Source organism: Coturnix japonica, chromosome 17 (assembly GCF_001577835.2).
Source record: "Coturnix japonica isolate 7356 chromosome 17, Coturnix japonica 2.1, whole genome shotgun sequence".
Lineage (NCBI taxonomy): Eukaryota > Metazoa > Chordata > Aves > Galliformes > Phasianidae > Coturnix > Coturnix japonica.
The window spans coordinates 1,487,613-1,513,226 of NC_029532.1; the positions used below are offsets into that span (position 1 = coordinate 1,487,613).

Consider the following 25,614-nt stretch of genomic DNA (forward strand, 5'->3'; position numbering starts at 1 on the left):
GGGAGGGGGCTGTTTTGTTGGGGGGGGGGGGCAGTTTGGATGCAAAAGGACACGGTCTGACGGCTCGGTTCGGTTCGGGGCGGTCCCGTAGCCGCACTACAACTCCCGACGTACCTCGCACAGCGCGTCACTCGGCAGCGCCGGGCTGAGCCGAGCCGTGCTGAGCCGGGACGGGACGGGCTGAGCTCTGCAACGCCGACATGGAGGTGAGGCTGGGGCTGAGCTGTGCCGTGCTATGCCGTGCTATACTATGTCATACCTCCCCTTGCAGCATCCGCGCTCCATCAGCTCTCCATTACTCACCCCCTCCTCTCCTTCTCCCCGTTGCAGCGCATCCCTTCCCTCGGTGCTGGGCACGGACCGGACCCCTCAGCACAGCCGCATCCTTCTCAACCCCCCCAACCCCTTTTCACCCCCATCTCCTTTCGGACACTTCTCCCTGCAGTGCTGCACGGCTTTGCCCCGCTTCCCCTTTCAGCCTCGTGCTTTGTGTTTATGACTTATAGCGGGGTTGCAAAACCTGCTCGCCCCACACTCGCCGTCCCCACCCTGCGCTCCCATGTCGTGTTTGTGCCTGCCAACCTGAAGAGCATCCTATCAACCCCACTAACACCCCTGGGTACCCGATGGCACAGGGCAGCAGCTCACAGGAGACCTTCTGCACGTCGTTTCTGTTCCTGTGCCCCCAAAGTGCTGTTGCCTCTTCCCTACCCAGCCTGCCAGCTGAGGTGTGCAAAGGAAAAGTAGTTTCATGTGATGGCTAATTATCATAAATCCGTTGCCAAAGGAAGCTTAAAAGCATAAGGCAATTACACGTCCTAATGTGCTTTGGTAATGAGCAGACGGTGTGTCATTAGAGCCTGGCTGTAGCGCAGGTATCTCTGCTTATGGGATGGGGTTCCTGGCTGAGGCTGGTCCCAAAATGTGACTGTGGATGGGCACAACCTGGGCTGAGCAGATGGGGATGGTTGGGGACAGCTGGGTGCTGAGAGCTCCTGCAAGGAGGAGGAAAAACCCACAGTGTGTGGCTGTGGTGAAGAAAGAAGAATTGGCAGCAGTGACCTCAGCTCTGGAGGTGGTTTTATTGAGGAAGAGCCGTGGGCTAGAAGCTTCTTCTCCTATTTCAGCATGATAAAGCTCTCTGGATCCTCTGCTCCACTGCGACATGGCCCCAAATGGGATTTAGTCACAGGTTAAAAGCAAACCCTGCAGGGATGTTCTTAGCTGGAGGTGCTGACGTTGGGTGGCTGTGATACCCCCATCTCCAGAACACAGACCCCCACCACGAGGTGCAGAGGCTGCAGATTTGATGCAGTGCTCATAAGGGCACAGCTGGTTCCCATCTGGATGGAGAACATCTGTGGGTGCATCTGGAGCAGCCTGCCAAGGCAAGGCAAGGCAAGAGAAGCCCGTGGGAGGCAGAGGAGCACAGCGGTGATTTGCAAACATGGTTCCTGTTTCGGGAACCAAGCAGAACTTGCAGCATTTGGCCAAACCCCAAATGATTGCCAGCACTGTGGGATTTCCCACTGGTGTCACCTAGCCTCGTGGGGTGGTTGTCACACTGCTCCCTGGGTGCTCTGCCTGCACGGCTTCCCCTTCAAATGCACAGGAGGGGATGGTCCTGAATGCTGTTTCTTGTCTCCTTTGCAGATGACTTTCTTCTTCTCAGATAGGCTGGTGCTGCTCTTTGACTTCTGGAGCGTGCACAACCCCACAGGTACGATGTGCCCACAAATTCCTCCATCATCCCTGCAAATAACTGGAGAGCATTTCCATCGTCCCTGCTGAAAACGATTTGCAAGCTGTTCTTTTATGGGGAAAAGAGCACTGCTGCCGGTGATGTTATTGGGGTTGTCTTTGTGCAGGGATGGTGCTGTCCGTGCTGGTGATCCTGCTGTTCTCTGTGCTGTATGAAGTGGTGAAGATAGGAAAGGCCAAAGTGCTGAGGCGGGCGCTGCTGGCCGTGCCCCCCAGCTTCAGCCAGGACACACTGCTGGGACCCAACGAGGGGGACAACGGGGATGGAGGTGGTGGGGACAGTGAGGACAGTGGTGTCCAGGAGGCTGTGCAGGGCAGGTATGGGGGTGTATGGGGGTGCTGGGAGGGCTGGGAGGTGGGGATGTCTCTCCACCACCCTCTCTGTGATCCCTTCCCCATTCATTCACAGCCAGGTTTGTGTTTGCTCTGCTTTTGCAGCTGCAAAGCAGTGCCCAAATCCTGCTCAGCCACAGCCATGATGATTGTGCCGTCCCCATGCTGACTGTCCCTGTCTCTCCCCATAGGTGGTTCCAGTACCATGTGGGCCAGACGTTGCTCCACGTGGTTCAGGTGGTGGTGGGCTACACACTGATGCTGGCTGTCATGTCCTACAACGCATGGATCTTCCTTGGGGTGGTTGCAGGCTCTGCCATCGGTTACTTTGTGGTGTACCCACTGCTCTGGTTGGGCTATGGGGCGGTCACCTCTCATCCCATCCAGTAGCACTGCCACTCCTGCTGGCTCTATCCTTGTCCCCGTGCTGTGCAGGACACAGAGTGATGCTGGGACGTGTGGTGCTGGCAGGATGGGGCTGGCACTGGGGCTGTCCCCTGCCCTGTGGCCATCCCTGTGCTCTCAGGGAGCTTTATAGCTGTGGGATGAGGGTGATGGCTGCTGGGGGGCACTGGGATGCTTCAGGTATGTGTTGGGCAGGACTCAGCCCTGCTCTTGCCCCCTCACGCTGTGCCTTGTGGGTGTAGAGCACTGGCTCATGCACCTCTTTTTTAGCACTTTAGGGTTAGAGTCAGGACGTGCTGCTGCTGGGATGCCCGTGGCAATGAAACCACTGCATTGCTCAGAGTCATTGCATTGCGGAGCAACGGGAGCCCCGGCTCGCAGCAGGGTTTAGGCGTTAAGGATGCTCTCCTCTGGTTTTAAATAAAGCTTTTTTTCTCTTTTATTAATTATTATAAGCATATATATATTTTTTAAAACATTTGTATAACATTCTTAATAAAATATCTTGGAAGAGACAGGTCTGAAGTTCCCAAAGCAAGGCACTTTGGGGAGGGCCTCCCCCAGTGGTTCAGCTGGGCACCCCCTGCAGCAGCAGAAACAGCGGCACCAAACCTACAGCAGGGTCCAGGTGAGCTGCAGTGGGGTGTAGGTGTGCACACATGTACATGCAGATGCCCCAGACCCAACCATCTCTCCAGTGCTTTTAGTGCATCCCTGCCCAGAGCCTCTGTCCAACCCCCAGACCTAAGCTGAAGCCCCATGGCTGTGCCCCATTATTGCTGATGTAAGGATGGGGTGCTCTCTTGTGCCCAGCGAGGTGGGGTGCACCCCCCGGGACCAAAGGCCACGCAGTGCTGTGCACCCCAACCCTGATGGGCATGTTTTCCACCTCCTCTCAATGGTAGCAGAGGATGCCCAGGAGCTGTGGGCACGGGGATGGCAGTGGGAGCATCCTGCAGCCCTAGGTGGGTAAAGCATCTCTCCAATAAAAAAGAAGGAAATAAGGCAGAAGAAGGACAGAGCAGAGTGCAGCGGGTGCCCTGCGCCAATCCAGGGCCCCCCCAGCCTCACCTAGCAGGACCACACAGGGCTCCTCTCAGTTAGGTGTTCCCCATCCCCTCCCTGGTCCCAGTCCCCATCCCTGGCATTACCAGGGCCAGTCTGCAGCAGGAATGGGGCTAGAACTCAGTCTGCAACCCCTCAATGCTCTCCGTTGTGCCCGCAGGCTGTGGGGGGCTGCATGCCACTGGGAGGGCCACCTCCTCACCCGTCTCCTTGTCACTGCGCTGGTGGCAATCGGTCCCAGCAGGCGGCAGTGGGACCTTGGCTCTGGGTGCAGGGGATGGTGGTGTGGCACGATGCCCCTCATCTGCTGGTGGGGTCTCAGCTCTGGGTACAGGTGATGCTGGCACACCATGGCGCACCTTATCACTGGGTGGGACATCAGCTCTGGGTGCAGGTGATGCAGGTGTGGCATGAGGTACTTTATCTCCGGATGGGATCTCAGCTCCAGATACAGGTGATGCAGGCTCAGCATGGTGCAGGACCTCGGTTCCAGTTGTGGGTGATGCAGGCATGGCGTGCTGCACCTCACCCCTTGCTGTGCTCTCAGGTGCAGGTGGTGCTGGTGCACGGCGCACCCCATCCTCTGACAGGACCTTGGCTCCAGATGTGGGTGCTGCCGGCGCATCACCAGCCAGACCCTTTGTGGGGACATCACCTGATGCAGCCCCCGCTGCCACCACCACCTCCTTGGTGGCACCGCTGTCCTGCGTGCTGTGGGTACCGTTCGTCAGCCGCTCCTCCGTGAGCACCTCAATGCTCTCCTTGGCCAGAGCCTCCCGGATCTCCGCCACCCCATCCGGGGACCCCGGTGGCACCCTGGGCTCTGGTGGCTCCGGTGAGCTGGGGGACATCAGCATCTCAGCACCCATCTCGTAGGGCAGGGCTCCATCGTCGTCCTGGATCACTGACACCACCTGCTTGGCCCTACGGCGCTTCTCAGCGGCTGGTTCAGCCTCGGGCTGCCCGCTGTGCTCCTCGCCCCAGTCGATGGGGTTGCCCTCGCCCAGCAGGTGCAGGTTGGGATCACTGTTGTGCATCACCATGCTGTCACGGTACAGGTTGTGCTTCCGCTGCACGGCTGCCTCCTTCACAGCTGATGAGATATCAGATGGGGTGGAACGTCACCCTGCACCTGGTGTGGGGTCACCCTTCCTCCTACAGACCTCAGCCACCCTTCATGGGGCCACCCTTCCTCATATAGCACCCTGCATGGGGTCACCCATACACCTCAGCTCCTTGCATGGGGTCACTCCTTCCTTCTACAAGCCCCAGCATTCTATGGATCTTCCTCCTGTGGATCCCAGCACCCAAATGGACCCCCTAGATGCTTCCCATGCTGCTAAACCCTTGCATACATGAGGGGTCTCCCCACCCAGCACCCACCCAGGTATCTGGAGACCCCAGAGCCCCCTACCTTGCATGATGTCCTTCATCACAGACTGCAGCACTACCTCCTCATATGTGTTCTCCACCAGGATGAAGTTGGCAAAGTCCTCGAAGATGAGTTCCTGGAACTTGGCTAGTTCCTGCCAAAGGGGAGGGATCAGGGTGGGATGCAGGAGCTCCCCATCCCCAAGGGATTCTGAACCTCCACAGAGGGGTCCTCCCATGAGCTTACCCCCTTGCAGGTGGGTGCCAGCTTCTTCAGCAGGAAGGGGATGGTGATCTGCAGCAGGGCCTCCCTGAAGAACTTCTTCCGCACCGTGCTGCTGTCGTAATCATATTTCTGTGGGGCAGGTGAGAGTGGCCATGGGTCAGCATCCACGAGGGCTGCACGGTGGCACAGGCGCAGCCCATGCATTTGGGTTCCCAATCCTCCACCTCCTCCTCAACTCACTTGCCCCAGGTCTCAGAAAAAGGCATGGAAGTCCCAACAGCAAGAAGCACTTGCCAAAAAGCTTCTGGCACATAGTATGAGGGTCCTTGCTGTCTTCCTCAACCCAGAAGCCCCCAGGAAATAAGAGCAACCCCAGCCCTCACCTTGAGCACCCTCTCGAGGATGCGCTGGATGGACTTGCAGAGTTCATCCTTGCCCTGCAGCTTCCCCAGCTCCTGGTGGAGCAGCGTCTCGAAGGTGTACAAGGCATCATCCATTTGCTGTGGCAAGAGCCAAAAGGTCAGCGGCAGTGGGGGACCAAAAGGGCTGGCGTGGGTCTGTCCCCACACTCCAGCAGCTCTGCCTTGGGGAGACACAGGGATGAATGCAGGCAGTGCCTGTCCTACCTGTCTCATGTGGATCTGGGCCCTCTGCTTGAAGACAGATGTGCTGGAGACGTCAAAGCGCTGCTGGAGCCCCTCCAGCTTCAGCTGCTCCATCTTCTCGTAGCACGACTGCATCTTCACCGGGTGGAAGGCCAGGTGGGACAGCTTCTCCATGTACTGGGGACAGAGCTGAGCTCAGCAGGGCTGGGACGTGCCACCCCACAGCCCACACCTCCACATGGGCTCCATCCCCAGGTGTCTTCCCAGATGTCCCTACTGGGTATGGTAATGGGGTTGGCCATGCCACTGCCAACCTCCAGCCTGCCCGGCTCAGAGCTCACCTCCACCAGCTTCTCCATGCCACCCTCATTGACGATGTTCATGTTCATGTCCGTCACCTCTTTGAAGAAGACCTCCCGCACCTCGGCAAAGCCCTGGCTCGTCGGGGTCATTAGGGCCTCCAGGATGGAAGAGATGTAGGGCTGGACGTGGTTACGGACACAGATCTCCGCTTTGGGGAGGACGAAGGCTGGGTGGAGAGCAGTGTGGAGCATGGTAAGGCTGCTCTGCCCTTCCAGCTCAGCCTAACCCCAGCCTGGGAGAGAGGATGCTTCTTTCCTCAAATCCTCAAATCCAGAAGTCTCTCAGACCCATGGGGCAATGGAAGGGGTTCTTGAAGGTGGCCCTCAGCCTGCACTGAACCCATTCCTGTCCCATTGCCTTGCTTTGGGCTCACTGCCCAACTTGTCCCCCATCTGTGCCCTCTCCCCATGGGGCTCTACCTCGGATCTTGCTGGCCAGGTGCTCTTTGGAGGTGATGATCTGGTCCATGTCAGTCCGGATGCTGCTCTCCATCTGGGGCCGCTCCAGCTCGCACTTGGCCACCATGGCATCATACTGTGCCTTGGTCTGTTCGTAGACCATCCTATAGACAGCATCCGAGATCTGGGGAGGGAGAGGGGGGTGACAGGAGGCCCCTGATGGTCACAAGCCTGTAGGATGTCCACAAACTTAGGATATGGGCAGGACCCATGAGCTCCATGCGACTTCTGGAGCCAACACTGCAGCCTGATGCTGTGATTTTGGGGCCAGCAGGCGGCAGGACAGTCCCTCCCCTCCCTCCCTCCCTCCTTCCCTCCCTCCTTCCAGTTTTGCAGCACTAACTGAGCTGTTTCATGGAGACCGCAGCCACAGAGAAATGAAAAAGCAAAATTTGAGCATTTTTAGGCTGCATGTTATGAGCTTCGGTGGTAACTATGAAGGCTGCAACAGGCGGTTCTGAAGAGTGCTCTGTCTTCTTGGCAAGGGCCAGGGCTGGATTTAGCACTACCCTAAAAATGGCTCACTAAATATAGCTGGATGGGCTGTGCTCGTGGGCTGGGCTTCCTCCAGTCGGCTTCCCCCATTCTCAGAAGCAAAGCTCTGGGTAGGGCTGGCTGCAGCATGGACAACAAGGTCCTGGGCAGGGTGACACCAATACGAAGCCATGGGGGCAACCCAGCCAGTGAGATGGGACGTGCCCCAAAGTGTGGGCAGCCCAAACAGGGGGATCAGCACTGATGTCCCCACATCCACCACCCGCACCTGGATCCAGGTCCGCTGACGCTCCTGTGTTTTGCCCTTCAGCCGTGGGCCAATGGCGCTCCGCAGCTCCGGCAGCAGCTCCTCCATCACCAGGTTGCTCAGCACCTGCAAAGGGAGGAGGTGATGGGGGACCCTTCCCAGCCCTACCCCGGTCCCACACAGCCCCTGGGCCAGCCCTCACCTGGGTCTGGTTGCCACACAGCATGTCCCAGGTGCCGTACTGCTCCTTGGACTGGCGGTACATACGGACGGCATCAGTGAAGGCTGGAGCCTCGACTTTGGAGTCCTCCGAGATCCCTGGTGGGGAGGGGATGAGTGAGCACGAGGATGGAGGGGGGTGGACACTGACACATCCCCAGCCTGCACATCACAAGAGCTCACTGTGTCTGCAGGGCCATTGCACAGTGGTCAGGGATAGGGGGGACCCTGACCCTAATGCTGTCCCATACACAGGAGGGGTCGGGGAGCTCCCATAGACAGATCCCCCTGAGTGGGAAGATGGGGGGCTCAGTATGACCCAGTGATACATGGGGAACTGTTGATTCAGCAATCTCAGATGCCGCAGTTAGAGGAGGGTCTTGGTGTGACCCAATGAGGACCAGGGAGATGGTGGCCCTGCAAAGCCCCAGTGGCACAGCTGGAACAAGGGCTGAGCAGGACTGGGGGAGCTCTGCAAGCCCCAATGGTGCATGGATCCAGTCCTAGGGGCTCTGCAAGGGGACGTGGGCTGCCTGGGAGGGGCTGGAGGAAGGGGGGCCCTAAGGACACAGCAGAGCCTGGGAGGAAGAGGAAAGCGGGGATGAGTCACGAGGAGGCACAGCGTGCTCCAGCCGGTTCTGCTGCCCCCAGGATGTCAGCACTGTGATTCACCACATCATGGGGCCACTGCACAAGGGGGGCATGGATGTCACCCTCAGCCCCCTGCCCCGACCCAGGGGTCTGGCTGCTGCTCCCCAGCTCTCTTGGTAATGTTCCCCTGCTGAGTGCCATGTAGTGAGGTGCCATGCAGCAGGAAATGATGCTGTGTCCAGCACAGTATGGGCAGAGGTCCCATAGGTGCATAGGGTTGACCCAGCTGGACACGCTGTGTGAGGGGTCCCATTGCTCATCCCCAGAACTTAGGGAACAGCTGGTGTTTCAGAACCAGCTTGTAAAGGGAGGTGAAAATTCCCACACTGTTTACAGCTGGAGGCTGACACAGAGCCTCTAATTTGGAAAGGGGTAAAAAAAAAAAAAAAGAAAAGAAAGAAAGAAAAGAAGTTGCTCAACAGCAACAAAAGATCTTTCATTGGATTTGAAACAGTATCTGAAACACGGCAAGAACAGCAGCGGGCAGAAATGCGGAGCTGGGAAGGGAAGGAACGTCTCACAAAGAAAAACAGCCTGCACAAATGGAGAAATCCAGCCGAGCTGATCTGTTCCTGGGGCCGTGCCCATCTCTGCGCCACTGCACAGGAGGAGCACAGCCCAGATTATTACCCAGCTCCATTGCTCTGCCCCTTAAAAACAGGGCTGCGGGCAGCTCCCAGGAGGGCAAGGCACACAGCAGAGCAGGCAGAGCTGCTCTTTGCTTTGCAGCAGGGCCAGCAGCTCCTCCTTGGGATGTTGTCTCACCCCAGGAGCGCTCAGCAGGAAAATCATGTTCTCCTGACACAGTATCGGGGCCGTGGGAGGCTGGTCTTGTCCGCATGCAGCCCGAGCCTTAAAGAAGGTGGGAGGAGGAGGGAGAGAGAGGAGGATGGCGGCTGCCTGCAGTTTGGATGACTTTAATTACTGAATATTATCTACCTTGGGGTGGTAAATAGTCATTAGGGCTCCCCACGCCAGCGTCCAGCTGGCTGCAGGCAGGCGCTGCCATCACTCTGCTCAGGGGCACAGTATGGAGACCCCTGTGCCCACCCCCACTGCTGGCTGATTCCCACCTCTTCACCCCCATATCTTCTCCTGTAAATCAACACAGACCGCTGTAGGGCTCCCAGACCACCACGTTCTCCCTATTGAGGTACCCCCCGCTCACCGTTGTTGCAGTGCCGCACACAGTCCTGGAACACAGCTCCCCACTTCTCCTGCTCTTTGCCTGTCATCAGGCAGAAGTAATAGTGCCGGGCATAGGGGTGCCAGAGGATGAGGGGGAAATCCGTGGGGCACTTCAGGATGGGGGTGTTCCCTGATTTAGGGGTGACACCTGCAGGGGGAAGGATGCGTTGAAGAGCAGAGGGATAGAGACAAGGGATGCTGCAGGGGTAGGGGGGTCTGTCTGCTGGTCCCCATCTGCATCCCAGGGGCTTATGAGGGGCAGAGCATCCTGATGGAGGCTCCACCTAGGGGACTATGGGGTTGTAACCCCACACCAAAAAAACCACCCCTGCCCACCTATCCCTATGGGACTCTCAGCAGCATGGGGATGCAGGGGGACCCCGAGCATCCCTCCCCACTCACCGGGCAGGCTGCTGTTCACCAGCTCCAGGTACTGCTCCACTGAGGTGAGCACCTTGTAGCCTGCACTGTTGATCAGCACACGAGGTGGCAGCTCCCTCTCATAAGCCTGAGCAGAAAGAGCTGGTCAGAGTGAGGTGGTGATGTGGGGTATAGGTACAGTATGGGAAGAGTCCGTAGGAGAAGGGTGAAAGGGTCTTTTCCTCCTCCATCGGGATGGATGAGGAAGGAAAGCTCAAAGGGCAGCTTGTAAACACCAAGGGCCACCAGGAAACATCATCAATGGTCACAGGGTGTCCATCCTCACAGGGAAATCAGCCCTAAGGAGGATGGGGGCAGAGGGAGGACATGGGCAGGATCACCCACAGGTGACAGCCCAATGCAAGGAGGTGATGCTGGAGCCATCCTCACCAGTTTGTTCTCATACAGCACCAGCCCATAGTTGTGTGGGACCACACAGAAGCGGTTCCTCCATTTCTTGTTCTCTTCTATGTACTGGAAGAGGTTGCCTGAGTAGATGACGTGGTCTTCCAGCGGGACCTGAAGGGAGGAGATGTGCTGTGACATGGGGACAATGCGGAGCACCCACCCCACCATCCTATTCAATTGCAGGTGCCTTAATAGTGCCCCTGGGTGATGTTCTGTGGGGGTCCCACCTGCACAGCCCTAACAGAGCTCCAGAGGATGCTCACACACAGTCACCATAGGGCAGCCCAACTCCGGATGGTGCTGGGATCTCCCAGGCTGTTTGGATGGAGCAGGATGAGGCCATCCCATGTCTTGGGGCTGAGCAGCCCCTACAGCCCCCGCAGGCTGCACTGACACCAGTCATGAGCCAGCTAAGAATGCGTCCCAGGAATTTTTATGACCCCAGGAATATAAACAAGAGCTGAGAGCACTCCTGACAGCGTGAGCAGCCAGCGACTGGCTCTGCATCCTGCACCCACAGTGGTGGCCATTGCAGGCACCACACTGCCAGCTCCCATCGCATCACTCAAGGGCAGCCCAAACAATAGGGCTCAGCCCAGCTCAAGGACCTGGCTTGTACCCCAGAGCCCTGAGCCTGCCTCACCCCACAAACATCTGGGACATGCAGGAATGTGGCAAATTGCAAGGAGGGGCAGGGAGGCGGCTGGTGAGAATGGAGGAGGATGCTCAGGGATGGACTCCTGGGCTGGATGAGAGCTTTGCAGCAGCCTTGCTCTGCCCCAGGGGTTGTCCCTGCAGTGCTCCCACGTGCGGGTGTGCCTGCACCAGCTGCTGTTCCCAGAGCTTGTCATCAAACCAGATGCCAGCATGTGTGACTGTCTGCAGAGGGGACTTACTGCAGGACGAGCATCCCACCTGGTCCTACTTGGTCCTATTTGGTCCTACTTGTGTCCCTGACCTCATGCTGTTGCCACTTCTCAGACATTCCTGGGCTTGTTTCAGGAGGCACCACCCGGTAAAGGCATCAACCAAGCAATGATGACCCGATTATTTCCTCCCTGCGGACACTGGGCTCCCTGTTCCTGCTCAGGAACTCATCCCTCCACACCTTTATTTTGCTTGACACACCCGTGCAGGCAGGGACATTGCAACACCAGGAGTGTCACCACTCCGCTCCTCACATAAGCTGTCCCTCTCCCCCATTGAATTGGATCCAGTGATCCCTATAGGTCCCTTCCTCCTTCTCGGGGTATTCTGTGGTTCCTTGTCTTTGCAAACACTTGTGGCTGTGTGCCCATCTTGCACACCCTGCCCTCCTGTGCTCTATCCCAAAGGCTGCAATGATGCCAATGTCCTATAATGGCTTTTGGGAATGTTTTTTGGCACTTCAAGTAGGGCCATGGAGGCATTTCAGGTTGGGAGCTGCTCAGAAATAATTTCATCCCTTTCCTAATGCTGGAGCGTGGCTTGCAACCAGCAGCAGAGGACTGGCAGCCCAGAACAACCCAGCCATGCCCTTCAGCTGCAGCCTCACCCAGGGATTTATAGGGCATGAGCAGTTCCCAGGAGCTCCATATCAGAAAGGAGTGCCCGCAGCCAGACCCAAATCCACACCGAGCTGCTGGGTGTGCTCACTGCACTGATCAGAGCACAAAGCCTTCATGGGACCCCCATGGGCTGCAGACCCCCCTCCATCACCTTCTCCTCGGGGTTCCTTTCCCAGCCCAATAGTGCCTCCATTCCTATGGGGCTGCCCAATGCAGAGGGAGGGAGATGAATATGAGCTCTTACCTTGCGGTGCAGCAGCTGTGCCTGCGGCCCCCCATTGCCTTCAATCTCATAGCGGACGCTGTTGAAGAGTGCTACCCCATACTGTTCCCTGTAGCAGCGGGAGAACTCCCCCAGCACCTTCCCGGTCTTCTCTGCAAAAGGAAAACAGAGTCAGGATGCACCCAATGCTCCCTGCAGCCCCAACCCACAGCACAGGGTGCACCCAGGGGACGTGTCCCCAGTGCCATGTCATTGTGGGGCCTCCAACACCTCTGTGCCCCATGGGGAGCAGCCCCACAGGTTTAACTCTGGCATCCCACAGCACAGATTTGGCTTCATTTGCATTTTCACACCCAGCCAACACCTCTATGCTGCCCTGATGCCCGAAGGAGCAGGGTTCAGCATGGGGCCACCTCCGAGCCGCTGCCCTCTGCCCTCCCCATCCAACCCAGGATTAGCAGTCTTCTTATTATGTTTTTTTGTTGCCCTTTCACGTTAGTGCTTTGGATTCCTCTTCCCAAGCAGGAAATTCCTGACATTAAGGCCATTCCGGCACCACGGCGCTTCCTGTGCATTGTGCAGCCCTGTGCCTGTCCCACTGCAGCCCCACAGGAAGGGCTGCGCCTTCACCATAACTCCAAGCAGCTGTAGATGGGGGCAACCCCCCAACCCCATGCTCAGGACCCGCAATACCCCATAAGGGATATCACAGAGGGGCTGGAGACGCTCAAGGCCAAGCATAGAGCAAGGGCAGACAACCCAAACAGTGCCCCCCACCCCACAAAGTACAGACACCCACCACGGTGCTTAGAAAGCTCCTGCACCCTTTGAAGCCTGGCTGCCCCCACATCCCCCCCACCCTCGCCTGACTTCAGCACGATGGAATCTGGAGGTGCCGGAGGGACTCCCACGGCCTGAGTCACCAGGTGCTGGCACAGCACCCAAAAGCCAGCCCTGTGCCACCCACACTGCTTGGCACCAGCATGGCACATTGCTGCATGAGCACCCTGCACCATGAGCACCCCATGGGTATCCAGCCCCATGCAGCACCCTGCACAACTCCAGACCCTATCTGAGCCTCCTCCGCAACAAAGTTCGTTGCAAAGCATCAAGCATTTTGGGGAGAGATTGCCAGCAAAAGGACGGCTTTTCCCAGAGCTGCATTGAGCACAGGGGGCCTCCAGTTTGAATTCTGCTCAACTTCGCCCTGGATGTGTCACGGGGGAAGAGCTGAGGCTGCCAGCAATGGGTTGATCCGTCTCCTCGGTGCATTGGAAGGAGGAACCAAGGATGCACCTCCAACAGCAAGGAGCAAGGAGAGAAATTCCTCACCCAACTTTTGGCCTTTCCTCCTGGCATCAGCCCAGTGTTGCAGCCGTACTGTGCCTGTGTTCGTGGGGCAGTTCTGCAGTGCACGGCTATGGAATAGTGTTATTTTGGCTGCAGCTCTGGGCGGCGACGTTGACAGCTGAGATTTAGAGGGACGTTTTGAGGTTTCATTTCCTTTCAGTTCATGGGAAAAAAAGCGTCTCTTCTACCCCCCCCCCCCTTACACAGCCGTCCAGACGGCTTAGTCACTCATTCTTCTCCGATTAACAGCGGGGCCAATTAAGATGTCTTAAGCAAATGGGAAAGCAAAAGTCAATTACTTGCAGATAGCGAAACAAAAGGCTCTCAGTGAGGCCGCCAACAGAGCTGCATCTCCTCCAGATGGGGTGCACTGAGGGGGGACCAGAGGGTGCTGGGGTCTATGGGGTCTTAATCACAGAGGGGTCACGGTTTAGCCACATTGCAGAGCATCCCAGAGCTCAGTGCATGGACTGACCCTAAAAGAGCTGCCTGCTGCCATCACCTGCACAGCTCCCCCATACCCTCCCTTCCAGCACTTCACATTTACCCTTTGAGTTTTGTTTCAACACCTGCACTGTAGGTCCTCTCCCTCCTTACCCTGAGCAAAAGGGATGGGAGGGGAAGGGCTGAGTGCAGTGCCAGCCCCATGGTCAAGGCACCAGTGCGTGGCCAGAGTCCGCGTGCCTCATTCCCTTGGAAATCATGTGAAAATGAGAGTGACACCATAAATAGCCGTGGCTGCAGAGTCAGTGGGGCCAGCAGAGGGGAGGTCAGATCTGACTGCAGCAACAGCAGGATGGCAGCAGGGACAGAGTGAGGATGGAGCCACTAGGCAGGTCCTGGCCCCACAGCCAGCTGGGCACAGCCAGTGTTCCCTGTGCTGGGTGTGGGGCCTGTATTAGGGATGCTCCAGGTTTGCTCAGCTCCAACCCCTGGGAGCAATGAGGAAGGAGCAGTGTGCTGTGCCTGAGCCCCAAAGATTCGTGGGGTCCCCCAGCAGTCCCAGATGGAGCAGACAGAGGGACGCAGCCGTTACCCCCACACATATGGGCTGACACATCTGAGCAGGAACGCTGCCCCAACCTCTCCCTCAGCCCACATCCCGTTTCGTAAGCCCATAGCCCTACACCCTGTGCCAGATGCATCCTCCAAGGATCACGTCCTCCCCCCTTTCTCACTAGTGAACCACATCGGGGTTTGCCCTGGAAATCCCAGCTCTCCCCCCCCCCCCGCCCCCCGCGTCTTTGCTTTGCACAAGGAAGAAAGTGGAGCAGGGGGCACCCAAGCAAAGCCTCATTGAAGGGCAGGAATTTTCCTCCCGGCGCAGGGTAAAAAAAGAAATAATAATTAAAAAATAAAGGATAAAAAGGCCCATTGAGTCAGCCTTGGGCTGGCGGAGCCCACAGTGCCTGAGTCAGCAGCAGGCTGAGGAAAGCCCCAGCACTGTGCTACTGCCTGCATGGCCCTGCACTGTCCCCATAAGGGTGCAGTGCATGACGGGGATGGGGGGCACAACCAGGGATGGTGCCCAGCACAGATGGGGTGCATGGTGTGTTGGATCTTAACCCAGCATCACCCCATGAGTCCTCAGCAACCGCTGCTTCTGTTGGGGGTGGGCTGGGGACAGCATGTGGACATTGAGCCCCACTGCTGCATCACTGCACTGCCCTGATGGAGCTGGGCATGGGGCAACATGGGTTGGTGGCTCAAATGAGCTTTGGAGAGCTGGGCCAGGTGTACCAGCAGCACAAGGGCACCTCACCTCCCTGCTGCAATAATCCAGCGCCAGGAACCAGGCTAATCCCCATCCTGCAGGTCAGAGCTTTGGGAATTCCAATCTCAATCTCCATCCAGAAAACACACACTGATGCTCATAAGCCTGACACAACCCCAGCCCAGCACCCCCTGCCCTGCTCCATCCCTGTGCCCTCATCTCTGGGGCACCCAGCCAGCCTGAATACCCCCCTAGCTGCCCCCCTCTGCCCCATGGCATTATCAGGATTTAGATTAAGTTTATCCGGAGCTGCTGGGGAACAAACAGAGGGTGGAGGCAGCTGGCAGGGCTTGCCCCGGCTCTTTGTTCGCTCTATCAATGGGCTGCACCCAGCAGCCCCGGTCCGATAACCCTGGGAGGATGGCATCACTGACCCTCAAACCATCCAGGGAGTTCGGGGTTAAGTCGTATCTTAAAGGAAAAAGAAAAGAAAAAATGAAAAAAAATATGAAAGAGAGACAAATCAGCCCAGGTGGTTTAAGTGGGACAGCAGTGCTATTGTGTTCCCAGCAGTGACCTCAGCCTGGACTCACTGCTCTGAAGGGCGAGAGGGACGGGGCAGGGAAACCAGGCAGAAACCAGCAGGGCTCAGCAGGGAGCTGGTTTGGGTTCTGCCAACAGAACAGTCACCCAACAGCCACCCAAATGGGTTACAATGCATGGGGGTACGGCAGTGCATCCCTTCAGCCCTCTGGTGTCCCCATGGGGCTGTGCCCCCTCCCAGTGCCGCTCCCAATGGGTGGTTTCCCAGCGGTGCTCTGAGCCCAAAGCAAATAAACCTGTGCAGGGCAGAGCAGGAGGAGCTCATGAAATCCACGGGGGAGAAAAGCAAAACAGCAAGCAAAGCACGGCCCTGTGGCTTGGGAACTGCTGGGGTGGGTGGCTGCCTGCCTCCTGCTGCTGCCCAGGGACTGTGTGAGCTGGAGCTGCACAGAAGGAATGTGCATGTGAATATCAAACAGCATTCGGGGCCTCTGTGGGGATGGGGAAGGATGACGGAGCCCAACCCCAGCTCTACACAGCACAGCCAAACCCCAACCCTACAGCTGAGAGCCCATTGCCCCCTGAGCAGCTCCAGGCTGTGCCCACCACACTGTGGTCACCCACGTTGTGTCTGGTGGCACTTGGGAGCCATGTGTCTGGATCCATGGGGACAAGTGAGTCCTGGGGTCTGCAGGGATCCTGTTCCTCTCGTGCTCCTGGTGCTGCAGGAGGAGGATGGTCCCAGGGGGTACATGAAGCAGGTGGCCCCTCCTGCCCACCAACCCCCCATTCCCAGCCCCAAGGAGAAGAGCTAGAGCTGGCACACTCCCAGTGCCAGCGGGAAACCCAATCCAGCACCGGGGGAGGAGACCAAACAAAGACTTTTATGTACGTCAAAGGAAAAGGGAAAAAAAAAGAAAAAGAGGTATTTGAACAAAACAGCCCTGAGTCTGTTCTCAGCTCTGCCCCTGCTGCTGCTGGAGGGTTTCCTGTTCCCTGATGGGGACACCCCACAATAGGGCTGGAGCACCCACACAGCTGAGCACCCAGGGGAGATCCCGGCTATGGGGCACAAGGATGGGTACTGCCACTGTGCTCTGCCACCATGCACTGCGTGCCACTGCCTTCTCCCTTTACAAAGGGGAAAAGGTGGAGCTTTGCTCCTTCCTCCTGCTCTGTCCTTGAGCAGCTCTGCAGGAAATCTGCTGGCTGTCAGCAGCCGTGCTCTGGCCTTTCCTCCCGTTGGCTCTTCCCATAGGGCAGCACAGGGACATCCAGGTGTGGGGAGAGCTGGGCAGATGTGAGGCAATGAGGTTCCCCCCACCCTGGGCACTGGTTGGGTCTTGGGATGCTGTAGGGGATGGGAATGGAAGGAGGTCCCTATGTAGAGCCATGGCTGGGACCTCTGGGGACAGGAGGGAGGCAGAGGTTTGGGAAGTGCCAAAACTTGGCTGTGCTTTGCTCGCTTGGGTAACACAACAGGAGCATGAGTGGCTGATGGCAGCGCTCAGGGGCTGACCTGAACACCCAAGGGGAGCTCTCAGCTGTGATCCGGCCTCAGCTCCTCCTGTTTCGGGGCAGAAGGGCTGTCAGCACCTGGCTGCATGGGAGGGGACCCACTGGGCTCCCCTGTGCTGTGACATGTTGGCTCCAAGCACATCCCATGCTCCAACACGATGGTTGCAAGTGAGCCCCGGCATGCCAGAACCAGCCGATCCCCAGTGGTGCACAGCCCTGGCATGCCAGGGGAGTTATTTATTGAGCGATGAAAGGAGACGTGTACTTCAGGATGAGAAACCTCCCGACCTCCCTGGATCTATAGGGAGCTCAGCACCCAACCTGCAGAGCTGATGCATCCTGGGGCTGCGATTGCTGCTGGTTGCTCAGCCCCAGCACCTTGGCATAGTTCTGGCTGGAGATGTTCCAAAGCCATTGCAAAGTACCAAGTGTTGTGCTTAAGCAAGCCAAGGCCAAGGCACCCAGCTGCTCCCTGCCAGCCCACAGAGCTGCCGAGGCACCAAGGTTCTCTTGCAGAAGCCCATCAGATCTACATGTTGCTGGGGACATGGAGCCCTGTGGTCACCGTGTTACACCCCTTCCTGATGACATGCTGCTCCCCCCACCCTTGTGTCCCCAGTGTCACAGTGCTGGACACGCTGGTACAAGGAGAGGGGATGATGTTTGCTCCAGCCCATGAGCAGGGTGGGTGCGTGTCCCCACCCACAGAGTGCTGGAAGAGGAGGAGGAAGGCATCCAGAGGATGCTGACAAACAAGTGTGGGTGACTCAGGCTGACGGGGAGCAGTAGGAAGTCCTTCCCATCACAGCAGCCCCCCATCGTTGTGGTCCCAGAGGGGAAGATGGGAGCTGCCAAAAACTCATCCCACTGTACCCAGCCCTGCTGCCACCGCTGCTCCCTGCACAGATGCACCCAAAGCAGAAGGGCCCCCAGAGCCCTCACCTGCTCCCAGCAGCAGGGATGGATCTGGTCCCATCTCTCACCCCCTCCCCACTGCTTGCTGCACACCCAACCTGCACCATCCCCAACGCAATGGCTCTACACAGCAAAGCAGTGGGGTCCCCAGAGCCCCCATTCCTACAGCACGGCTCACACCCTTTTGCCCCCTTCCAGTTCTAGGTGCCGGCACAGCAAGCAGCAAACAGGCCATGCCAGCAGGAAAGCCCTGTGTTTCTCCCGTCAATTGCTTTGCATGCCTCACAGCAAGTCGTGCCTTGCCTGCCTGCCTGCCTGCCGCCCCTCCCAGCCCGCAGCCCTTCCACCCAGCACCCAGCCCAGCCCAAAGGTGCAGGGTGCAGACAGCAGGCGGGCTCCAGCCTCTCCTGGGGGGTCCCAGTGCAGGTATCTGCCCACCCCCAAACCTCAGAGCTGTAGCTCTGAGACCCACAGCAAGTCACCCACAGCCCCCAGGCCCCCATGCATGGGCTGAATCCCACAGTGCAACACCTTAATGCTGATGCTTGCCTTGCAGACACCCCCTGTGTGGCCCTGCAGAGAGGTTCCCATTGGGATCCTTTGGCTGTGCACCTCAGAATCAAGAGAGGGACACGGTTTGGTGCCATGGGACATGCTTTGGGGTACAACACACTGGAAGCCCCAAGCCCACAGTCCCAAAGCCGTGCAATGCACACACAGCTCATTGCAGGCTCAGCTTCAAAGCTTACAAACCTGCTGGCGTCCTGCTGCTCCACATACCACGTAAGCATTCCTGCGAGCCGGCCGCGGGGCCTGGCAGGCGGGGTGGGCTCTGCTCCCCACTTTGGGGCCATCACACAGTGAAATATGGGGACACAGAGGGAGAGATACATCCCTGCTGCTGCCTGGCACTGCATGGGGACCCTGTGGTCACGCTTCTGAGTGGGGTGCAGCACGTGGGGTGCTCTGCATGGGGAGAGGTTTGGGAGCAAATGGGTTGGAGGTTGAGCTGAAGTGATGGATGAGAGCCCTGGCTGGAGCATGGCAGAGGGGTGGGAGGGTGACCCTGTTTTGGGGGTCACACACAGCCCCGCAGGCAGCCCCACACAAAACCACGTTTGTCGGGGCTCTGGTATCATCCATCTGCACAGCTGTAGGGTCTCTCAATGACCCCATTGTCACCCTCCTGCTCCCGGCTGCCCTAAAGCCCCTGAGGAACCCCCTGACCACAACAGGGAGCAGAAAGTTTCTCTGCCCCCCCCCCCCCCTTACTCCCCAGTACCGGTAAGGAGTAAAAAGTTTCTTTCGGGATCCCAACCATCGGCAAAACCCCTCTTAGAATCGCTCTGCCAGCATCCCGTCCTTCCCACCCAGCGGGGCCAACACAAACACCGAGCACAACTGCGCCTTTCAGCCGGGAGGAGGGGGAGCCCCCAACCCTCACGCCCACCCCAAAGGGCAGGGGAGGGGCAGAACGAGGGGATAGCTTGGGGGGGAGAGGGGGGAGGCAGGGGGAAATGGTAGATGCGTAAATAGGAATAAATGGACAGAAATGAGAAAAGTTGGAGAGAAGTTTTTTGGAGGGGGTGGGGAGGGCTGAGGGTGGCAACATGCGGGGTGCCCCTAACACACCTCCGGGGGGGGGGGGTCCTCCCCTTCCCTTTACTCCCTCCCCGCGTTTCTCACCTGCGATGTGCTGCCGGCGACCCTCGTCCAGGTGAGTGGAGAGCACATCGCCCATGGCGCCGGGCCGGGGGGTGGGGTGGGGATGGGGGGGCTCAGTGGGGCAGTTCGGTGTTCAGGAGCAGCTCAGCCCCATGGTGCGGTCCCGGCTCTGACGGTCGCGGCGCTGCGGAGCCGCCCCCGGACACTCCCTCTGCTCCGCTCCCGGCCGCACCCGCTGCCCCCAACACCCCCCAACTCCGCCTTCGTGTGATGGGATGGGATGGGACGGGATGGAGGAGGGTTGAGGAAGAGGAAGGTTGAGAAGGGAGCGCTGCTCGGTGCTGGGGGGGGCACAAACTCGCTTTTAATCCCCAAATAGCACCTCTGTGCCGCTCCTCCCCCCAGCCCCCCCCCATCAGCTCTGCAGGCTCCGTGCCAGCTCCTGCGGCTCCTGGCGCCAGGCAAACCAGCTCTTGGCAGCGTTCTCCGCTCTGACATTGCTTCAGAGGGCGATTGCAACACGAACTCTACCTGCTCGCCCACACCCAGCTCGGCGTGGAGCTCAGCATGAGCGAAGTGGGGGGGGGAAGAGCCTCCATGCAGAGCATGCATGGCTCCAAAACGCTTTGCAGACCAGGAAGGTGTCAACAGCAGCACCCAAAACAAAGCAAACATCAAAGCGGGGCTTCTAGGATGGGTTACGCTCCACCAGCCCAGCAAAACCCCACTGCACACCTTAGTGGGGCTGGGCAGTGCTGTGCCCCGGGCACAGGCTGCTGTACAGCATAGAGGGAACGAAGCAGCCGGAGGAAGCGATGCGGAGCTCCTCCTTCCAACGCCTTCATGGAGCAGGAGGAGGAAGGAGCAGCGCTGGGTTCCCCGCAGCCGTGGGACAGTGTGCGTGGACCCCACGGCTCTGGGTGAAGTTGTGTGTGCGGAGGAAGAGGAGGAGGCTGAAGTGTATTACTCGGGCTGTTCCCTGCTTGTTTACCCAGGAGGTGGCTGTGTGCTGTGCATCCTGTTTACTCGGCCCGAAATAGCAGCTCTGGGCTGACCACGGGCTGTGCAGGACAGGAGGATGCTCATGGCCGTGCCAACAGCATAGACCCACATGGCACCTGCTGTTTGCATGGGCACCTGGGGAGCAAAGCCTCACTTCTTTCCCTTTTAAACTCCCCTTAAGGGCACTTTGCCCTCACTAACATGCTTGCTTTCAACTGCTTTCCTTGGCCATATTGAAATCCCATGGGGGATGCAGCGTGCAATAGATGTAACTCTGTCGGAGCACACAACGTCCTGCCCCATAGACCAAAAAAGTGGGATGAAGCACTTGTTTTTGAGCAATCAATGCAGGTAAGCACTGCAGCGCTGCACACTGAGCCTTTACCTGTCTCCTTCACCCGGCTGGTGTGTTTCTTAAATAGGAAAAAGCCCTTTAATTGTAAGGTGGGAAATAGAAAGCGGTGGTGTTGATTTGCAGACAGGAAGGCTGTGTTTGCTGCCTGCAGAAATAGAGCATCAACGGAGCCTGGAGGCCTCAGCTCAGACACAAAGGGCATTTCTGTGTCCCGACAGACACCCAAGAACAAGCCCAGCCCTGTGGCCCCATAGGGGACAACAGTGGCAGGGACACGTTCAGCTGCAGAGCCTTTGGGGCTTGAAATGAAGGAACTTCAGCTGGAAGCCTTTTGTGATCACAGGAAGCGTCTGGAGGCTCAAAGCTCGGCAGCGACATCACTTGAAACCCTGCTCAGAGCTTTCCTGTCTGCAGAGGAAATCGTCCCTGCACGCATTTCTGGTCCGGGCTTCCTCTGCTCCTCTGGTCCCATTGGTGCCTGAGGAGGAAAGGATGGGGAGAGCTGCCCAGCTCAGTGGGGAGCAATGGGAGCAGCCAAGCACTGAGTTCCAGCCTATGATGGGTGAGAGGTCCAGACACAGCCCAGATACCTGCCCAGCCTGTCCTCAACCTGCTCCCAATGGATCCCCACTGTGCTTTACTGCTATCCCCAATCTATGCACAACTTAACCTCAGCCCAATCCCCAACCTATTCCCAACCTGTCCCCAGGGCTTGCAGCCTATTCCCATTGAGCTCCAGGGGATGGTGATTGTGTCCAGCCCCACTGTGTGCCAGGGATGCTCCAGACTCTGTACTGGGCACTTTTGGGGTCCTGGGGGAGCTGAGTGATGGATGATGCACACAACCCCCAGTCCCATGTTGTCCCCTTTCTCCCCCCGACCCCCCTTTCTTTCCACTTAGAGCCATTTTTAAAATGGCACCATGCTAGAGCCTAATCATCGCAGCTAATTACATCTCACTAAACAGATGTAAATAATGCTTATCTGTCTGGAGCTGCCTAAATTATCAGGCAGGATATTGGACAGGCTGGCTTGGGAATGAAGGATTTCCCTCCAAGTACAGCCTGGGAGATGAACACACTCCAGTGCCATGCAGCTGCTGGGACCACACAGTCACCACCAGCATTGAGTCCCAAAGCCAGCAGAGCCCTCAACACATGGGGACAAACCCCTCTATGTCCTCCCCTTGTGTTCCCTGCAGCCTGCGGGACTGGCATTGCAATCCACGTGCTGAGTTATTGCAGTCATTACACGCAGGGGTGCATTGCAGGGTGAGGTTGTCAGCGCAGCAAAGATTGATTTCTCGTTCTCTGACATGAGAAGCAAACGTTGTGTTTTTTTCCTCTTCCTCCCAGCCCGTGTGCTGTGGGGGCTGCTCACTGTACAGCAACTGGCCTTGGTGTGATAATTAACAGCCGTGTAATTGCTGCAATACAACTTCTCTGTGTTGATAAGGCCGCAGGGAGCTCTGCCCAGCTGCGTCCCTGGCTGTGGGGACAGGTCCCGTGGGCTGGGGCACCCCACGTCCCTCTGGCCTCAGCAGGATTTATGGGGCTGGAGCAGCACACTGAGATAACGCTGAGATTAAAGTGTGCTGAATCAGGGCTGCTGAGCCTCCGGCTTGAGCTGACTCAGGGCTGGAGCCTGGGCAGGACTGAGGCCCCCCAGCTGCTGCTGCAGGTTGGGCACAGAGCCCTATGTGACAGCATGATGCATGAGTGTGGGCATGAGGCATGGGCACAGGGCATGGGGCAGAGGATGTAGGATGAGGAGATGGGTACCGGTGTGGCACCAACATGGTGTTGGGTGTGGGAGTGGGCACTGCAATGGATATGGGTTCAGGGCATGGGGATGGGGCAATGGGCACAGGGCATGGGGACGGGGTATGGAGATGGTATGGGGATACAGTGTGGAGACAGCACTAGGTATGGTCACAGGGTGTGAGGACAAAGCATGGGGACAGAGCATGGGACATGGGCACAGGACATGGGTACTGTCAGGGGGCATGGGCACCAGCATGGGCATGGGGGTGGGAATGGGGCACCCCTACAGGGCATGGGACATTGGCACAGGCTACGATGGTTGCACAATATCCAGCTCCAAGCATGGCTTTGGCTAAATGCAAGCCCTGCAAAACACACGGACAAGCTCCAGCGGTGCAATGGGCAGCACAAGAGCTGCGGGGTGCCCGGAGGGGGGAACAGACCCAGGTGAGAGTCTGGGGCTGGTGCTGGTGCGAGGCACTGGTGGTTAATATGGATCACCGGTCCCCTCTGCTGGTCGGCACTGGGATAACTGGTCGCCTCCAACCGAGCTTGGCAGGGGCTGGGGTAGGTGCTTTGTGGGTACGCATAGAGGAGCACACAGCCACCAGGAAGGGTGGAGAAGCAGAGTTTTAGGCAGTGTTCCATTGGTGACACTGCCATATCCAATAGATAGGACTGATATCATAGACCTCATTCAGCCCCAAAGTCAGCACCTCCCAGGTGTTAAGGAGCGTGGCAGTGCTGGGTGCAGCACCCAGAGCCTCCTTCCCCTCCTTGCACCCATCATCATCTGCAGGACAACCCCCAGCCCCCATCACCCCATCCATGTGCCCAGGAGAGGAGGGTCCCTGAGCGCAGGGCTCCTGCCCTGTGCTGTTTCTGCTTTCAGACAGATGATGCTTGGCCTGACGGGGAGATCGACAGCGAGATGGGAAAGCCATATAAATACTTCGCTCATAAATAGCAGTCTGGTATTTATAGCGGGTGGTTGGCAGCGAGTCTGGTGGCTCTGACAAACCAAACTCCAGCTTATTTTTAACGAAGTGTGGAATAGAATGGGTCTGGATGAGGAGGATGGATACAGACGCCCGCCCAGCCCAGGGCTGCTGCTCACCTACGGGGCAGCATCCTCCCCTCACTGCTGTCCTGCATCCTGCCCTGCAGTGACAGGAGGGGAGCATCTTTACAGCCCAGCTTCTTCTACCCAACAGCCCCTTCTGAGCCATATTTGCTGCAAACATGGTGAGAACCTGGAGCAATGATTGCTCATCAGCCCACAGCGTAGCCCCAGGCTGATGGCGAGCAGAAATAAGACCACAGGTGGATGTGTGGGCATGCAGCAGACAGCTGGCACTGTGTCCTATGTGCTCTCCTTCCCCATGCAGCCTCTGTGCTCTGCATCACAGCTCCTGCAGGTGCATCCTCCCTGCTACCACCACAGGCACCGAGTATGGGATGTGGGCTCCAGAATGGGAATGGGGCATGGGAACTGTTATGGGTATGGGGCATGAGATGTGGGCTGCAGAATGGGGCATGGGACATTGGGCATGGGCACTGTCATGAATGTGATACCATCATGGCATGGAAGGTAAGACATGGGACCTGGCACCATCATGGGTGTGGAGAACATGGCATGGGACATGGGCATCATCACAGGCATATGGGGCATAGGTGCCATCATGGACATGGGGAACATGGCACTGGACATGGGCACCATTATGGGTATAGGATATGGGACATGGGCACTGGCACCAGCATGACATGGAGCATGGGAATGGGCACCACCACGGTCACTGTCACAGGGCATGGCAATGGGATCCCTGCATCCCCCCACCATCAAAAAGCCCCCCCTCCCAGCACACACAGAGCCAGCACTGGATGAGCACACAGCCTTTACTCATTGCCCATCGTGTGTGGGTGGCCGCAGGAGAAACACGAGTGTCTGCATCCCCTGCAGCGCTGGGGGGGGGGGGGACATTTTGCTGCAAAATCAACCTGAATTGGACATATCCACTTGCCCCATTTTGCATCTATAGAAAGATTTGGGTGTATTTGAACGTGTCGGGGTTTTTCTGCAGTGCTGGAGGATGGAGGGTCGGGAGGGGGGGGGGCCTAGAAAAAAAAAATGGGGTGTTCAGTTTGAGAAGCGGAGCCGCATGTTGCCCGCCAGTCGACTGCAGCGGTCGCCCGCGTCGGGGCGCGACGTGCGGCCCCACTGCAGGGTGGGGGGGGGTTGAAATGGGGTTTGAAGGGGGTTTTGAAGGAGGATCTGAGCGTTGCCGAGTGGAAAGCAAGGGGGGGGGCACGGGCTGTGCGGAAAAATGCCGCTAGCTGCCAGCCGCTTGTCCTGCACCAACCTTGCCGGCTGCAATCGAATGATGATCATTTATTTTTCTTTCCCTTTCTGCTCCCTCCCACCCCAGATTAACCCCCCTTTGCCCCCCCCCCAACCTCGGGGGGATTTCGGTGCCCTTCGGGGTCGCTATTTTTGGCCGCTGGGTGGGAGCGGGGTTCGCTTCCTCCTTCCCCGGCTGTTGCAAGCTGATATTGCACCGCCCATGGCGGCTGGGTGTAGGGGGGGAAACCTGTCACTGGGAAAACGAAGCAGGAAAAAAAAGAGCAAAAAGGGGCAGAAAGCGGTGGGAATGTCGTCGTCCCCCCCCCCGGGCAATGACCGCCCGTCCCGTTGGGTTTATTGCCGTAGCACCGCGTGCGCAGCGGCGGGTGTGTTTTGCGGCGGGGGGGGGTGGGAGGTGGAGACTGTCGTGTGTTTATTACGGGAAAGTAGGGGGGGGGAGTAG

At 57.9% G+C, this 25,614-nt stretch overlaps 2 protein-coding genes across 3 annotated transcripts; one reads left to right on the plus strand and one right to left on the minus strand.

The window, feature by feature from the left end:
* Positions 1-68: 68 nt before the first annotated feature.
* SLC31A2 (solute carrier family 31 member 2) lies at positions 69-2,949 on the plus strand. Its single transcript, XM_015878744.2, has 4 exons — positions 69-206; positions 1,654-1,720; positions 1,869-2,079; positions 2,286-2,949. The coding sequence occupies exons 1-4, from the start codon at positions 201-203 to the stop codon at positions 2,482-2,484; spliced, it is 483 nt and encodes a 160-aa protein (XP_015734230.1). The 5' UTR covers positions 69-200; the 3' UTR covers positions 2,485-2,949.
* On the minus strand, positions 2,914-19,960 carry NIBAN2 (niban apoptosis regulator 2). Of its 2 annotated transcripts, none has more exons than XM_015878736.2 (14): positions 19,712-19,960; positions 12,007-12,137; positions 10,198-10,326; positions 9,790-9,895; positions 9,368-9,535; positions 7,532-7,647; positions 7,351-7,455; positions 6,549-6,711; positions 6,108-6,295; positions 5,788-5,943; positions 5,545-5,661; positions 5,183-5,290; positions 4,979-5,090; positions 2,914-4,657 (listed from the first exon to the last, which is right to left on the minus strand). In XM_015878736.2, the coding sequence occupies exons 1-14, from the start codon at positions 19,764-19,766 to the stop codon at positions 3,678-3,680; spliced, it is 2,634 nt and encodes an 877-aa protein (XP_015734222.1). In that variant the 5' UTR covers positions 19,767-19,960; the 3' UTR covers positions 2,914-3,677. The 2 variants fall into 2 exon arrangements, with proteins under 2 accessions (XP_015734222.1, XP_015734221.1); XM_015878735.2 differs by lacking the exon at positions 19,712-19,960 and adding an exon at positions 12,785-12,992.
* Positions 19,961-25,614: the final 5,654 nt, after the last annotated feature.